An 18145-nucleotide genomic window follows, 5' to 3' on the forward strand; every position below is an offset into this window, starting at 1 on the left:
CAGGGTGTTTATTCTTTAATGTACATTACGTGTTGTTTTAGATCAGAGCAGCTTTTGTAGAAGAAAGATCGAAACCTGTCGGTGGCCAAATTCTAGCTAGTGCAATTTAGTATACAGGTACATGTAACAAGTACTGTACCTAAGAATATTGACTCTTATTTTTTTATAAGCAGTATTTTTGAGAATTATATTTTGGGTAAGTTACCGGTAATATCAAACTTTAATATAGAATTATTCTAAATTACTAATGAATTTTCTTTCAATCAAACCATTAACTATGAATATATATGCATTACCAGGTTACAGACAGACTCTGTCTCTAGTTACCTGGAAAAAAACCCCTTTGTTTTCTTAATTTTTTTGATAGATTTTATCAAATATTTCATCACAGAATGGATTTCATTACATTTATTCTCTTAAAATATTTCCACTGATAGGTATGGAAATGGAGGAGTAATACTTTCACTCAGAATTATTATTTAGAAAGATCTGAGCTACTGATACTGTCCAACTTCGTTATCTCTAAGTAGATTGGACTGTTTAAAAAACTTCAAGATATACGACTATTCGAGATATTGAGGGTTAAAATTATTAAACTTACAAATCACTTTGACAGATACATCATACATGTATTTGGTATGTTAAATCTCTTCAACAGTAGATATATATAGACTTACAAATAAATTGAAAACTAAAAAAGAAACGTTTTAATTATTAAATTTGAAGTTAAAAACATGTATATTTTCCTTTAACATTAGATCACTAAACGTCGGCTTTGCAGTGCAAATAAATGGATTGATATGAAAGGGAGATAAGTATGTTCCCAATTTCCATTTCTTTTTGGGAAATATTTCTTATCTTATCTTCTTAAAGAACTATGAATTAGTAAAATCAATCTGTATTAATTTGCATCTTATCCTTGCAACACTTCCAGATCACTGGGATATTCTGAAATCTGTAAAGCGAAGCAGGCTTCCGTTAATGAATTTTTATGAAAGAAAGATGGTTAAATGTTGTCCATTGAAAATTGAACACTGTCATCTTTATCTAATATTTTAACTATAATATTATCTGTATTGAAAGACTATGCTACAGCTCTTGGAATTTGAATTTTTTTTCTTGAAGATAGAATCTACATGTAATTGTGATCAATGCCTTCACTGTCCTTTCCAAGGCTAAATCTATTCGGCTAAAGAAAAAGAGAAAAATTGATCAGGATTTTAGCATTCTGATAGATCAAGTGTTTTCTTATTCCCAGCTTCCACACCTGAAGGGATAAAACCCCATTCATTATTGATTGGGCGAGAAAAACGGTGCAAAGACCGCCTCGGAGCCGTTTGGGAATGGATGTTTTTAATCACCCTAGTCGACGTGTAAAATGATTGGAAAACATCCATTTTTTTTCTCCTCAAAAATCGTCTCTCTCGTATTTAGAAGACTCCAAATTTCCGGTCTGGTGTGAAAAAGACAAGAGAATTTTTGGCGAATTCCAACCTTTCCATAAGTACAGATTTGGACGAGATTCAGAATTGCAAATAAAAGTATACGGATGTTAGGTAAAGATAAATACAGAATTTTCCAAGTAGCCTATAATAGTTGTGTATTTGGTTTTATCATGGGACTGTCCATACATTAAACTTAGTGATTTATTATTGAAAGAGCTAGACTTCGAAATTAGGTTTATGGTTTGATTTCTGGGTCGATTGAAGTTCTCATTAAATGATGCGAATACGCATAAAATCACATTGCGAGATGTGAGGGAATAAGTGGATTTTATCGCTCTCTAATTGTTCTTTGCCACACAGCAAAAAAAAAAGGAAAAAATAACCTGTTGCACAACCTTAAAAAAACAGCCCATCATTAGATTGAACAAGAGTTTTTTGCCTCAGACAGTAACAAGACTTTATCTCTGTTTTGACTGCTCCAGACATATAATTCAGACCTTGTGATTTTTGTCTGAATTACAAGGGGGAGAAATAGACGCCTCTGTTAGGCTCTAGGGTTTAAAACGGTGTTAAATGGGGCGACTTTTGTATATCATGTGAGTGGGAAGAGAGGGCGTTATATACAGTGATGGTCAAAAGATCACAGATCATGATTTATTGAAGTACATGTATTTTTTTAAAGGGCAGAGGATGGTGTCAGTTTAAACTGCTGAATCAGCATCTCCAGAGGAGAGCCAACTATTTCAAAGATTTTTAGGTCCTGCTGTTATTTTTCTGAAATGCATCTAAGATTTTGGAAGGAGTATCTGGGTTGATTTTGTTCTGTCCTTTCATTTAGAAATAGACCTGCTGCTAATTTTTATGCTAAATATAGAATATTTAATAAATATAGGTCAAAGGTTAAAATGATTAGCAAAGTTCAAGGCCATTTATCAACTTCTAGGTTATAGATTAAACCTAATGTTTATCATTTATTTGGGTCCCACTTTTTTGGTGCTGAGTTTTTTTTTTTTTTGGCATCATGACAAATAAACTTTCATATCATACATTTACTTTTACCATCATTATATCCATTAATACAGAGTATTCTTGTGGGAGGTATGATAAATGACCCAATAAATGTATATATAATGTGTGTTTAGTATTTAAATCAATGATACTTGCACTACAAACATCTTTTTTTCTGTATGCATCATGAATTCATTTTTATAACATATATATATAGTTGAATAAGACTACACTACATGAATGGTTGATACCGTGGAATCGTAAAATTTGGTGGAGGCCATTTTTTGTGGATTCCTTAGATTTTACAGGTTCCTGGAGACATAATTTCATGTATTCTTATATAACTACAAAAAGAAGTATGACTTCATTACCCAAATTTATAAATTCATGGAGGATGTTACTTTGTGGATGAGGTACCCATGAATTCCACGAAAATTGAGCCACCACCAAATATAATGATTTCAATCATTCCACAGTATCATTTTTTTGCCTCTACACTATTTATAAGTATAACAGTTGTATTTCTATGATTTTGATAATAACAGCATCAGGTTGTAGATATCAAGACTTGTTCTAAACTAGATTTGAATCTATATAAACCAATAATATAAGTCACTTTTGAAGGATGTGTCGAAAAATGTAATTAGATACAGGGATCTGTGGTGGGCTTTTTTCCCAGATCTAGTTTAAAGAAGATCGATCTATAAGTTTCTGGTGAAAATAAACTGCTGATTATAATTGAAGGATTCGAGGAATCTGCAATTGATCCTTATCTGACATAGATGAATTCTCGCTAACTTGATTGTTACAGAAAGAGATATTGTCACCGTGCAATCAGCTGATCCTCGGAAATTAAATCCACGTTCTCGATTATCATGGCAAGTCTTCTTCTCCATCCGAGGATTCTGGCGGATAAATCTTCCCTTTCACTGTATTGTTTACCATGTTTGGATCAGTTTCATGTAAAGCAGGAAGAAGAATTAGTCCTGACATTCGATCTATTGCTTTCCATTTGTCTTCGCTTTTTGTGTTATTTTTTGTACCGTTACACATACAATTCTTTTTAAAAATTACAAATCAGAATCTTTAGATTCTGAACCTGGCATTTTATATAATATAGAAATGGAACTATTTAGATTTTTTCTTTTTAAAAATGAATTTAATTTGCCTCAGATAGCAAATAGATGCAGGTGTCTGAAGAGAGTTTTGAAACTTGTTTAAAATCATTACTCTTTATACTTGTTCTATATAAACATGGGTGAGCAATATATTTGTTAAAAAAAAACCCCAATATCATTGATTGATTGATTGATTGATTGGTAAGAGGATATTATATTTTTCCAATGGTGATTGCAATTTTTTTATCCACATTACATCAATTTTCCTTGGGTGGCTAGACGTTTGTATGCAATAAAGCAATTTACTACTAAGGTATGTCCAAGCGAAGTACTGGATATTGCAGCAATTCTCTATTAAAACAACTCTTTGAGCTGAGCCTTCAGCATGGAGGATGAACCAGGCAAATATCATGATCATTCTGGCACAGAAGAGTTTCTTGTAGTAAATCCACGTGGGATTTTATTACATTTTTAGATTGCTGTCTTGGCAATGGCCATATATCATATCGTATCTTCTTGAAACTTGCCGGACCATATATATCATCCCAGCTAGAACCCATGGGAAAAGTAAAATGGGAGGAAAAGCCAAAAACGAAGAATATTTCCAGTCAGCTTCTGCGCTGGAGCATGGTTTGCGATAATAATGCAGCCACTTCGTAAAACAAATTTTCTACTAGCCTCTGAGAGTCCATCCTGGCCTGGGTCTTTTGCTATTTCGTTCTTCTCTCGGAGTAAATTTATTAGTACATTTCCCATGTTTCTGTAATTGGAAATGCTGTCAAGAAGAACAAACCAAGGGGGATAACTGATGAGGTCAATAAATGCTTGCTGGAGCCGGGAAATTAAAACTGATGCCGGAGATTACTGCGGTAAAGGGCTAAACCAAGATTTAAGTGTTTGATACAGACCTTGCCAGTCTCTTGTTAGATGTAGCAATTTAGTAGGGTATTAGATTATACAAGGTCTAGGTTTCTAGTGCTTCTGATAACAGAATATTTCTTTTGTTATTAATTACATTTTGACCATATTGGCATGGATTATTAGAAAAAAAAGTATGGTGACTCTTAACTGAGAAATGGAAATTAATTTAGCATGCAACAATGCATTATGATACCTTAGCTCTCCATCAATCTTTTATTGGATCTTGATCTCCAAGCAAAGACCATAAGGGACAAAAGCCTTTGAACATCAGATTTGAGAATTTGGTTAGTGATCCAAATTAATATCTTCCCTGTTTCTTTGGTATAAAGACCCAGGATGTAACGTTGGTGCTTTCTGGCCGTCGCCTGTCTGACTGTGTGAAGTCGAGCCATGTGTTTTTCCTGACCACCTTGTCTCAGAGGGACGCAGTAAGGACCCAAGCACATCAGCTGTCAGACTTAAACGAACCTGATAGAAATCAGGGTTCCATACTGGTACAAATAACTTAGAAAGGGGGGGAAACTTTATTATTTCAGACGGATCGTCTCCCCTGAGATGCCCAGCTAGATCGCCATGTTTGTTTTGGAGAAAGTTTTAGACTCGACCTGAATGCCTCCAGGGAATTTAACTGTACGATAGCATCTCGATCAGACAATAGGAACCTAGAGGGAACTTTCATAGTAGACTATGTGCAACCACTGATTGTTGACTGTTATTTGTCGATCTGTTTTTCCTGCTATTTGTTGGTTTTTTTTCCCTTGACAAGTCTTGAGATTGTCATGCATGCACTTTAGAAGGTTGGAAAAATTAGTCCCACGGTAGTTATTTCCTACTTTTTACGAAATATAAAATTTTCAGGAACACATGAAAATCTGTATACATTGTACAAGTAGTATATTAGTCTTTACTTATGGGTATTTATAAATGTACTAAAAATTATTGATCTGAGATCTACATGTTTTCAGACCCACATTTTGGGTCAAAATCAGAGAAACCTTATAAGTTAAGGTCCTCTTGTATCTCGCCATTAAATATAACAGCTTGTCCAATCGAGGTTTAGTTAGAGATATTGAATATGTCCAGCGTGCAGTACTGGTTTAATTTGTAAAAACAGGGTCACTTGGTTCTCAGACGAGCCATTTATTGAGCTGAAATAATCTGGAAAGGACTTTAAACAAATTATTCCTCTTGTAGATTATTATTGATCATGTCTGTTTTGAATCATGGCTATTGGAAAAAAAAATTTTTTCCCCTCTTGAATATTATGCCAAGACTGCAAAAGCATTCTCGACAGTTAGTCCCATTTAATCAATTTCACGAATTTGCATGATTGATTTATACACACGCCAATGTTTCAATTAAATTAGCCACTGTAATGACAGACAGCTGTCAACACTGTTACACAATCACCACTTGATATTTGAGAGAAAAAAATGATCATAAAGGAATAATGCAATATATAGACATTATAACGATGGTTATGATTTTCATTGGACCAGTTCGGAGGAAACAAACGAATCTTGATAGAAAGGTTTGATATACAGTGTACATACTTCTAGCTTCTATAACTAGCTATGTCAATATTTCCAAATTATTTCATGCAGACTCTCAAACAAATTATTGTTGTTTTACTTTTCTGGGTTCAAATTTTCAGTCAATATACTGTCATTTTTTTTTTTTTTTGGGCTCAGGTGGAGGAATCGGTTCAGGTCTCTGAGATAAGAGAACAGTGTCTTATTGAACAGGGTTTGTTTAGCGCGGTGTAGGTAGTTTCTAAATACAGATTGATAAGAGACAATTTTAGGTCGGTGAGAGACGTTTAAGTCAACATTACACCAGGTATTGATAGGTTAAGATTGGCATGCAGGTCTCTCCTCATTAATTTAGTTTCAGTCCCTATTCGTAATGCCCTTCAATAAAAAAAAACCCAAAAACTAAACCTGGCCACCTCTACTTCTTTAAGAAATGGCCTTACTTGGAGAGGTAGGTAGCATAACAATGGATGTATTGATATTATATGGTTTGACCTCTAAGAGTTTAGTAAAAACGATTATATTATTGATGTTATTAGAAGGACATTATCACGGAGCAGGTTTTAGAGACAAATGGTCAGTCAATGGGATTGTGACGGCCAGCTCACATAACCTCTCAGTTCCGTCGACAAGGACATTATTAATTGATCAGTGGAGTATTGATAAAGGGAACTTGCAAAGCCAGCCACTCTCAAACTCTTGCGCTTGTCAGTCCCTGTGTAGTCTTATCCGAGAATAAAGCAGCTGGACTGGGTATTCCTTGATTCATCCGGAGAGTGTTTAATTTCCGCAGAGGTATCGACGGTAAAGTGGACTGGTCCCCAAGTGTAATACTGGTACCCGCTCTCCCCTCTGACTGGAAGTTCGTACTGTCAGGTGTGTGTAAAAGTAGATCCTGTTTGTTGCTAATTCTGCCTCCCTAGTACTCTTGTGTCCGGGTTCAAAATAGGTATTGAGTTTTTTAAAATAAAGGAATTGTACGTGGCAGTCAGAGGATTTTAAATGAACAGATAGTGAGGGTTTGTCTCCCAGTCAAGCTGCAAATTGGGTAGGATTTTGTTTTAAATTTTTTGTTATTATTTGTTACACTTTAAATTAATGTATAGTGTATAATCTGACCAGAAAATAATTTTTAATTGTCAGGAATTTTGTGTAATTATGTGGATTTTAAAATTACCAAGCTGTCAGGTATTTTCATCATTCATTAAGAAAAATGATACTGTGGTTTCATCAATATTCGTTGATTCAGAATACTAATTTTCGTGGATTTCGTTGTTAAGTTCATCCATGAAATTAAATGTTCATTGAAGTGCAATTTCTACTAATAATTTGTATTGTTAGGGTCATTGACCACGAATTTACGTATCCTTGAAACAGTGATTTTCACTTTATCCACGAAAATTGATATCCTTGAATATTAATGAAACCACAGTAATACTTCAAGTTTAAATTGGTAATGCTTTGATTTTTGAGAATTTTAAAGATTCTAGACTTATAGACTTTTTGTCTCAGGGTTTCTTATAGTGACATATGATATCTGATTCAGTGTTAATTTCACATGCATTCAAATTATCATGTTTTTATCTGTCAGTAATACAGAACTGATTGATACTGTCTTAAATGATTTGATCTGACAGAATCTAAACTTAAATAACTCGACACTGTCAAATTGTGGCATTTGTACAAGCTATTTAAAGTTCTGCTTGACCTAAATTATCTAATATCTTTTAGCAATGATATCACATACTCTTAAGCTAAAGATGTTATTCTCAACATTGATATTTTTGATGAGACAAAAAAAAAAGTGTCTCTTAGCAAGATTTTTTTTTATGATTATATACTGGTACAAAGCGATCTTTGTACAATTCTACTAGTGGTTTGATGGACAAGATTTCAAACCTGGTATTGTTGAGATTTTATCCTTCTTATTGGCTGTGTGGTTTTTTTTTTTTTTACTAAGGTTATAGTGAGGGGTTTTGACAATAACTGTATTTCTATGTTAATTTTCTTTAATTGATGAAATAATCCTATATGATTGTGTGGGCAGAGGTCGAAAAAACTCATTTAAAGATGGAGGCTGTATTTAAAGCGTTAAAGTCGCCACAAACATGATAATTAACATGCTGTGTTATTAATTGTGCTGTTTAAATATTTAATATCTTTATACTTTTGGAAATATTTGCTCCTGAATTTCCTTGCAATTTACTCTTGCGTCATTACTCTGATTTTAAAATCTCGTAATTATCATGGCCTTTTATCACAAGCTATATTTTTCATTTATAAAAGGTCTTGATGAAATTTGATTTTTTAATCATTTTGTTTTAATCGAAAAAGATGCTTCGGTCATTGATTCATTTGACATTTTTATAGCCTCCACCCACCCTTTATCTCCTTATCTACAAGATATATGATGTGCGTAGTAATACATGAAATCTAAATTTTGACAAGTGAAAGAATTTTCAAATGATTCTTTAGTATTTGAAATTAAGATCGATTTTGTCTTTAGAAAAACAACAATTAAAGGAAAACATCTTGTAAAATAAATAGATTTATGTTGTAAGATCGACAGGCCCTTAGTGCATTTGAGGTACGTGCAATAAAAGATGTTAGATATCGTACCCTTATCATTGATGGAGGACTCAATTTAAGGCAGTGCAGGGTAACATATGGTGCCTTTGTCCAGGATCATTATTTACTTTTCTGGAAGGGGATATCTCACAGCCAACAAAAGAGTCAATCATTTAACAATTCAAGGCTCATCCTGTAAAGAAGAACAATTCTTTTGTAGGTGATTGATTTGTGTTAATTAGTTGTTAGAATACTGTGCCCACCTTTTCCACTCATAAGCGTTATGAAGTGCAACAGCTTTTTTGTGTTGCATTATTCAACTTGCTCTTATAGTTACTCTGAATTATGAGAGAGAGCAGAGAGCAATATATGGTACACTTGGTTACACTGCATTATGAAAGAGAGAAGAGAGCAATAAAAAGTTTTGTTACAGGAGAGAGAGAGAGAGAGAGAGAGAGAGAGAGAGAGAAGAGAGAGAGAGTATTAAATTGTTTAAAGAGAAAAAGCAATTGGCAAGGTAGAGAAATAAAAGTAGAGTACGAAAAAATTAACATTTTCATTTACTATGGTTAATTATATTCGTAAAGAATCTGACTTCTGTTTGTAGTTGAAGGAGTTGAATTATGCAATATGAATCTTTGATATTTGTCAAAGAGGTCTCAGGTTAAATTTCCCTTTTAGAACTATTGAGAATTCTTATTAATTTGGTGACAGAGAGGTTTTGATTGGATATGCAGTATCAGAGATGAAAGTTTCAATACGTACAGCAACGGTTTTTAAGGCGTCGAGCTAATGCTCGGCAGCCTTCTAGCGATCGTCTGGATTGGCAATCGTCCAAAAATTCACGCGCTGCACCGCCTTTTAAATGCGCATAAGAAATAAGTTCCTAAAAGTATTAAACGTATTACAAGATTATTTTTTTTCCATTTATTCAACTAAATTGTGTACAAAAAACCCAACTTTGCCTCCCTGGTGATTGACAACTCATTGCATAAGAATAAATTTGCTTAATCAAGAAATGGCGGATGAATACTATCAGGCCTAAGTGTAAAGATTCACTAGATATCATTTTAGTTTATCGCTTACATTTTAATTGGAGACCGTGCCCGATAGAAATAACATTTTAGATGTAAATTTATTTGTTATCGGGCACGGTCTCCAAAATAAATGTAAGCGATAAACGTATCTAGTAATTTCGTTGCAAAAAGTAAACTCGATAATGCAGTTAGTTTGGTCGAGCATTATACATGTAGATAGCACGTGTTGTGGATTTGTTTGTAAACAACCATACCATAGGAAATCTTGTTTCAAACGGGAATTGAAATAAATAAATGTTTGTTTTATTATTATAATTAGGGACACACTGTTAATGTATTCAAATTATGAACCTATGAAAGTTGTTCAAAGACTGTTTGAAGCAGAAAGAAACAAATTATTTTTGAACTTTGAAATTTCTTCGATTTTTGCAATTATGATGAGTAATTGTATTAAAAAAGCACCACTACCTATTTTATAAGAAAATATACCGATTTTTTTTTAAAGCAGCAGAAAACATAATTCAAATACTTTCTATTCTAAGTCTAATATCATTTGATATGACTATTAGTACAGAAATTCAAATTATTGGTATCATTCTATATAAAAGAAAAAAATGTCAGCTCGACGCCTTTGTGGCCGTTCCGGCCTTTGATTCATTTATTGAGATAAATAATTTGCATCATATGGCAGAAACCTGTTTTATAGCAGTAAAGGCAACTGTATTTAAATGTGACAAGATTTTTTTTTTTTTTTTTGTAAAGAATGACACTCTTGTATGATAATTAATCTTTTTATTATAACATTGCGGTAAGATAATGGTGTCACTCACAAGGGAGAAACTCCTAGTTCTCCATAGTTTGCATAAATTATTTCAGAGCTTACGCATCTTATTCTTGAAGACCATCGAGTGTTGGTTTTCCAATTCTCTAGGCTTGTTTTCTTCACTCCAGGTTTTCAGGGAAAAGGTTTTACACAAGTTTGAGGATCTTCAGATATTACTCTATACTTTTTTTTTGGAATAGCTTGGAATTTATTCAGTTTTGGAATTAACATTTTGTCTTGAAACGGTAAGTTTCCTGTTAATTTTTTTTTTTTTTTTTTTTAATACCGGTTGTTCTATAAAAATTAAGATGTCATCATGACAACTTACGTATTGAATTGACCTGAAAATTATAAATATGATTTTTATTCTAGCTGTAAACTTTATTATAGTAACGAAAAAATTGCAAATATTAAAACTTTTGAAATTTGAATATTTTTCTTTATTCTTAAACTGCTACAAATATATTAATTTTTTTTCCAGAAAATTAGAATATAATTTCAAATCATAGTTATCACCCAGCCATGTGTAAATGCACAGTTATTTTATTTTTCTACAATATTGTCTCTGCAACTATCTAGGATATAAGGAAATCGTAATGCCTGAATTTCTTAATTAGGTTGGAATGGGGGGGGGGGGGGGGAGGGGGGGGGGGGCTATTTGATACATGAATTTATAGAAGGCTGAGTAAGAAGATTCACCTGCAATCGCAAATGTCAATTGAAAAGTCGAGCATGAAAATTTAAATGAGAGGATTCACCAATTGCAAATGTCAGTCGGAAATCAAGCATGAAAATTAAAAAAAAGAATTGTACATATACATGTATACGTGACCGTCTGTAGATGTCAATATTTGACAAGCTATGTGACAGTTTACTGAGTTTAGACGTCAACTTTTGACACTCCATTTCTATTTATGGGATGTTTTATCAACAGCGATCGGGCTGTCCAATTTTTTAATTACTAGATGCATTGTTCCAGAGGCTGTACATATGTTGTTGATCAAATTCTGATCTTTTAATTTTTTTTTTAATAATAAAAACTTTTGATTTATGGATGGCTTTGATATGAAAATTTTAATTTATTTATAACATAACGTAGTGTCCTCCATTTAGAGCAGGCAGTGGCGATCAATAATGGTCCATATATACCTGTTTCTTAACAGCCATTGTGAAATGTGTGATGTACGTAAAATACTGTGTATATAAAAATTTTCTGTGAGCTCATGATCACACGGAAGAAGTTTTGGCTTGGGGTAAAATGCTGACGATGGACCCTCCACTTTGGAGGGTCCAATGTGGGAGGGGTGGAGCTTGGTGTGTCAATCTTAATTCATAGTCTGTTTGATCTGTCATTCCAATTTCATCATACACCTAATAGCTAAAACATATGGGTTGTTTATTAGAAATTTAAAAAGAGGGGGGGGGGGGGGGTCCTAACATTTAATGATTTTGGCAACTTTAAATGAACTTTATCAGGATACATAGATTAATCTATGTTTGTGTAACAATTATTCTGAGTCCAGTGAAACTGGGAACAGGAAGTTAACTCACCTCAATGTTGAGAGATTTATTTTTTTTCCCTGAGTAACATGTTAATAAATTAATAGATCTAAAAGGACATTACCCATTGACTGTCTTTATTAATTTCAACAATTACACAGATATAAAATCCATTTTTTTTTTCATGATATTCATTGTATATAATGAGCAAATTTGAATTGGGGGAGGGGAGTTTTATGTGCCTGTGTTTAAAAGTCATATAAATAAAACAATGTTGTGGCCATTCTGTTTCTGATAACATAATTGGAATGACAGACCAAACGGACTCTTAATTAAGATTGACACACCAAGCTCCACCTCCTCCACTATGGACCCTCCAAAATGGAGGGTCCATCGTCAGCATTTTACCCCAAGCCAGAAGTTTTAAGTGTAGGTCGAGGTATTATGTGAAATTTTAAAATGAAGAAGGTTGAATTATATTATGTACCTATTTGATTGGCAATGAGGACGATGGCAAGAAGTTTATTAATGGTCCCTGAGACAGCAACTATTTCAGGAGGCAAAGACGAGCATGTTTATTTGTTGTAATTTTACATAGAAACTTTAATACATACTATGTGACCTTAATGGCTTCCAAAATGACTATAATCTATCAAAACAAGGAACGTATTTTGAAGAAAAGCAGTAGATTTTCTTATATAAGCGGTCAGGCGGGAGGCAGAGTTAAAAAGCATGGAGAAACTGTTCGTATGTTATAAAGGGTAAAGAGGGCTTGTTCCAGTTACTTGTAAAATGTCAATGCTTTCGTGATCCAGTCAATTTTAAAGAGTAAATATTTATGAGGGAAGATCATAATGTGCTTACCTGTTGGGGTTAGGTGTGGTTAAATAATTTCACCTGAATACCTTTTTTTTGCTATTTCCATTATGAATTTGTAATATATTTGTTTACAACCAGTTTATAGATTAAGATTTGTCATCAAAGGTTATTGACTCTGTTTATAACTGTCCCAAGCTCCCTCACATTGTTATGTCCCAAAATTTTTAAACAAATACTGTACTCTGTTTAACTATACTTTATTATAATGGATCTAGTACAAAAGGTGAAAGGGTGGGTCTGAGGGGGTGGGGACCAGGTTGTCCATTGTCACTTAGTTAGAACCCCCTCCCCCCCCCCCCAACCATTATCCCCTTCTCCTGGATCTGCACTTGTGATAAGTGAAAGAGAATGAATTGATTCTTTAAAGATTTAAAAAATGATATCAAATGTAAGTTTGAAATGAAGCATTAATAATTTTATTAGCTACAGTGTAATGGACACGATAGGGGTTTTTTTTTTTTTGATTGGCAAAATGATATTCACTGCTTAAACCTGGCTATTTCAGGGGAAAAAAGACTGCTGAATGAAATGGGGGAAATATTGTATAAAGTGCTGTATCAATTATGTTCAGCTTTAGGCCTGTCACTGCTTTTCTGAAATTGCCAAGATGGACATGAATATTTCTGCAAGTGTAATTGAATATCAACATTATATAGAGTCTTCTGAAGATTGAAATATTAATTTTCTTGTGATAACAATGATAGAAACTTCAGAACTGTGGAGAACAGACTGACAACTTGTTATTGCAGTGGGCTTAAAAAAAATTGAGCCATGCATCTTTTAATGAAAAAATAAAAGAAAGCGATGGCCAAGATGACGGAACAATTAAATGGAGAGATATGTGTCATGTCAAAGAGACAGTCAAGACTGGTATGCTATTACCTAAAGTCATGCGCTGCGGTTTTATGTGCATCTAGCGGTTAGATTTAATCTTGAGACGAGTGTTCATAAATCTTGTTGAACATCACTTTAGACATGTGTAAAGTTGTAAGACTGCATTTCTGGTTTTAATTCCAAAACAATTAACTTTGCATTATTCAAATTACATTACTTGTCAAGACAGGTGTTGGTCAGCAGTTTCATGTAATCATCAGTATAAATCCGCTTTTAGAAGAGATTACAATCTGAATAATGCTTTGACAAATATCCCCCTCTCTCTCTCTTTCCCTCTTGCTCTCACTCTATCTATCCATCTATATTTCATTCATTCATTTCATTCATTCATTCATTCATTCATATCTCTTTCTCTCATTCATTCATATCTCTTTCTCTCATTCATTCATATCTCTCTCTCTCTCTCTCTCTCTCTCTCTCTCTCTCTCTCTCTCTCTCTCTCTCTCTCTCTCTCTCTCTCTCTCTCTCTCTCTCTCGTTTTAAACACTGCAACCTGAGTGATACTGTATTGTGTCAGTTGAGACCTTCAATGTTTACTGTATATAACTAATGACCTTAACAGTGTAAATGTCATTCAATCTGACAACTAAATGCAGCACATCGGGACAATATGACAATGACAGTATTGTCCCAGAAATTCTGTAGCCTCGAGCCCCTTCTAACCCAACTCCCCCAACCCCTTAACCACCATCTCCTCCTGGAATTGGGGTGGGGGGGGGGGTTGCTAGCTTTCTGTTTTTAACACCCCCATCTTGGTTTGGGAAGTTTAGGGTTTGCATCAGGGGTCCGACAAATTGCATCCATAAACCTGTCCAATAAAAGTTGTGGGGGGAGATCCCTAAGGGATGCCCACCCCACACAGTCAGATAATTATAGCAAGTTCTACTTACAGGCTGGGGAATTAATTTGTATATATTTAGCTTTAATGGTCCTCCCTTTGTATTAATGGTAACAATTCATGCAATTTATTTATTGTTTGCAGTAACAGTAGTGTATTTTTCACATTTTATCTTTATTTTACATTGTAACAGAAATTGCAGGCATAAATCATTTTGGACAGATAGAAATTATCTTTACTTTTTATTGTTAATTTGTACTGTAAATAAATTATGGGGGTGGGGTTATATTGTACTTTTAAAAAATGTCATTGATAATTGGAGTGCATGAGTTGTTGGATTAATAACAATTTCTAGTAAGTATCTAGCAACATTTTTTAATGGCTTTCATAATATATCTGTGTAAGGACTGCAACTGCATCCTCATGGTAAATGAAATGTGAATACATCATGACCAAATTCTAGTTAAAATAATATCTTTGATCAGCTCCTAATAGATCGCTATTAGGAGCGGATCAAAGATCTAATTTTGATTAGACTGCATCAGGACCTAGTGCATGCATCTCTTTAAAATTGTAAATGCATGTACATATTGGAAGTCTTCAAATAAGGAACATTCATTTTCAACGCAAAATAAATTTTTGTCCACCTTTACATTTTTTTTTTTTACACCATATACATTGTACTTGCATAATACCTGATGAATGTTGAATACTTATATCCCAAGTTGAAATGATGTATTATGGGGACATTTATAAATGCTTACAAAGTTCAGTCTGATTTCAAAGCTGCATCTGTGTTGAATCGCATTCAGACATTAGTTTCTTAATGTTTGCTAGCCTGAGAAGAGAATTACCAGGTAATTCGTTTGTATTCATTATTACAGTAACTACAGTCTTATGGTTGCCATTGCCCTGATTTATATGCTTGTCTTTTAAGAATGGGCGGAATGTTTTAATAGTATATGTGTGGTCAAGTTACCTATGGTAATTGTCTATTGTTCAGAAAGTGATGTATTTATTCTTTGTTTTTTTTTTTCTAAATAGTAGGGGTTGTTGTTGTTTTTATGGGCTCATGGTCACAGCGATTTATTGTTCTATAAATCAGGTCAGACAATTCAAGCACTGATGTTTTATACAATAGGCTGGAGCTGGTCACTTATTAAATTTCGACTATAAGTATATCTTAATTACTATACACTGTTGATGTCGAATCCTATAGATGCTTCCCCCTTCCCCTCCCCCCCCCCCCCCCCCCCCCCAATAAAAAATTGTATGTTAAAAATTTTCTATATATCTATTGTAAATTGTATTTAATAATATATGTGTAGTCATCTCAGTTAAACACTAGGATAAAATTGTTACAAAGTCATGTAATGGCATTGGTCATGCACAATAATTAATAGATCTGTACATCTTATATAATTATATATCTGATCATGCAGTTATCATTAATTACTTTGCCTGTACGAATGACAATGTAAGTAGTAGTTCAATGCACTGCTCATGTTAAAACGGCGTAGTATTATAACTGTCTGTGGGCCAGGGGTTTCTAAAATTTGGGGGCTGATTAATGGTTATAAGGTAATCTTGTATTTTTTTAGTCCGAAATGTTGTGGTTTTCTTTTGTCCCATTGTATGTTAAGTTAGGGAGTACTATTTTGAATAAGAAATGCATTTAATAAAATGACAGCCAGACACTCAGAACATTTGTTACAGAAATTCAGGACTTCTGCACATCTGCAGATATAAATTTTTTTTTTTTATTAAAACAAAACCACTATTGTCAAAGACTCTATAAATATTTGTATATTTCTATGAAGTTTCTTTTATATTTATGAATAATTTTCATAATCTGTGTGAATTCTGCCCATAAATTTTTACCAGAGATATATTACGTATTAAAAATTATACTGACTGACTTATGCAGATTTATTGCTGTTATGATGGCAGAATGCTTAAAAGTCTCGAATGTTTCGAAGCTTAATGTTCAAACTTTTATAAGCATTGGCATGAAATATTAATATCTCCCTTAAAATAATTTTTATGATGCAGAAGTATGTGAACTTATATCTATAGCCTTAGGTATGATTTATATGACTAATCTATATTCTAACTTCCATATTATTTTCATCATAGTGTTGTATATTTTTAGATTATACCATTCATACAGGAAATAATGCAGAAATATTGAGGAATTTATCTCACTCTCATGTTTAAATCATTGATGATTGATTACAATAAATGTCCACAAAAAAAGTTTTCAATCGACTAGGCTGTACGTTATCCAATAGAAAATATTTTCTGTATCATTATGTAGAATCAGAAAATTTAAAGGGATATGGTAATTGCAGACAATTTATGATTTATTTCTCTGCATGTATTTTTAGTGAGACCTTTTTCTCTGTTATACATTTTATAGTTTTTAAAACATTGTAGTGAATTCCATTTTGAACTAATTTAGTAACCCTGCCTCGAAACCAAACTCATAGCTGAATATGCAAGAAAAACTGACATTATAGACAACTAGAAAATATGATATTTAATTATTTAATAGCTTGACGATTTTCATAAACATAATTTTTTGTATATTTTTCAGATAAAAAGAGCAAGATGTCTTGACACCACACACTGCAAAGGGAAAGAACTCCTTATTTGACAGAACTTAAGATCTCAGCAATAATCGTGACACAATGGCCAGCTTCTACCGAAGAAAACGGGGTCTCATTTTCAAATTCATCATCGGAATTCCAGCCTTATGGTTCTTAATTGTGATATTTACAACATATCAGGGCAAGCTCTCGAACAGTGACAGTGACACTGAGAAACGTCAGGAACGCGAAGTGATCCACAGAGAAAAAGACATCGTTCCCCCGCCCGATAATCATATACATTTTGGTGATGGTGATAAATTAAGACACGATCGCAAAATTCACGAAGAGGAGAAGCAGAATTTGGCGAATAAAATTCAGTTAGACATGCACGAGAATAGGCAACAGCGAGAAGATACTGGGCGTGGGTCTGCCAAAAAGGACGATACGCTACGGTACAAACAGAAGCAATCCTTGCCAGAGAGGCCTTACGTGGACCCAAATGCACCAGGTATAAATTCACTAGCAACGTTGTTGAGATGTAACTAAAATTACTTCCTAATGTTGTGGCCTATCAGTTCAGTTTGAGGAATTTTGATTGAGAATGTACCTGGTTTGATTTGCCGGCACCTTGATATGCAAAGACAAGTAGTTTTTGTTTTTAAAAATTAGGTTTTCAAGATTGAAAGATACTATATAATTATGAACTGATGAACTCTACTTGATAATTGATAAAGAGAAAGCTATATATATATCTATTGCTCTCACTTTTGATATGATTAGACAACTGAATTTCAAAGTGGAATGCATATACTTAAAATTTAAACTAATACATCATTCAAAATAGACATCAAATTAGCATGATTACTTTTCGTAATTTATTTAACATTTTCTTTGAAGCCTATTTCCATCTAAAATTTTATTTTGCGAAATTGGATTGATTTTATGGTTGTTTGAAATATGAAAATGCATTCAAAAAAGAAATTTTTTTTAG

At 33.4% G+C, this 18145-nt stretch overlaps 1 protein-coding gene across 11 annotated transcripts in view; it reads left to right on the forward strand.

The window, feature by feature from the left end:
- The window catches only part of LOC128163417 (polypeptide N-acetylgalactosaminyltransferase 5-like), a 62869-nt gene that overhangs the window by 15885 nt on the left and 28839 nt on the right, over positions 1-18145 (forward strand). For 7 of the 11 annotated variants that reach the window (XM_052827026.1, XM_052827028.1, XM_052827036.1 and 4 more), the window contains exon 3: positions 17160-17662. In XM_052827026.1, coding sequence (XP_052682986.1) covers positions 17254-17662 — 409 coding nt within the window. In that variant the 5' untranslated portion in view covers positions 17160-17253. Of the gene's footprint in view, positions 1-6005; positions 6024-6617; positions 6901-6985; positions 7073-10580; positions 10698-17159; positions 17663-18145 lie in introns of those variants that run through there. The other 4 variants (XM_052827030.1, XM_052827034.1, XM_052827031.1 and 1 more) reach the window with 4 other exon arrangements.

Source organism: Crassostrea angulata, chromosome 9 (assembly GCF_025612915.1).
Source record: "Crassostrea angulata isolate pt1a10 chromosome 9, ASM2561291v2, whole genome shotgun sequence".
Lineage (NCBI taxonomy): Eukaryota > Metazoa > Mollusca > Bivalvia > Ostreida > Ostreidae > Magallana > Magallana angulata.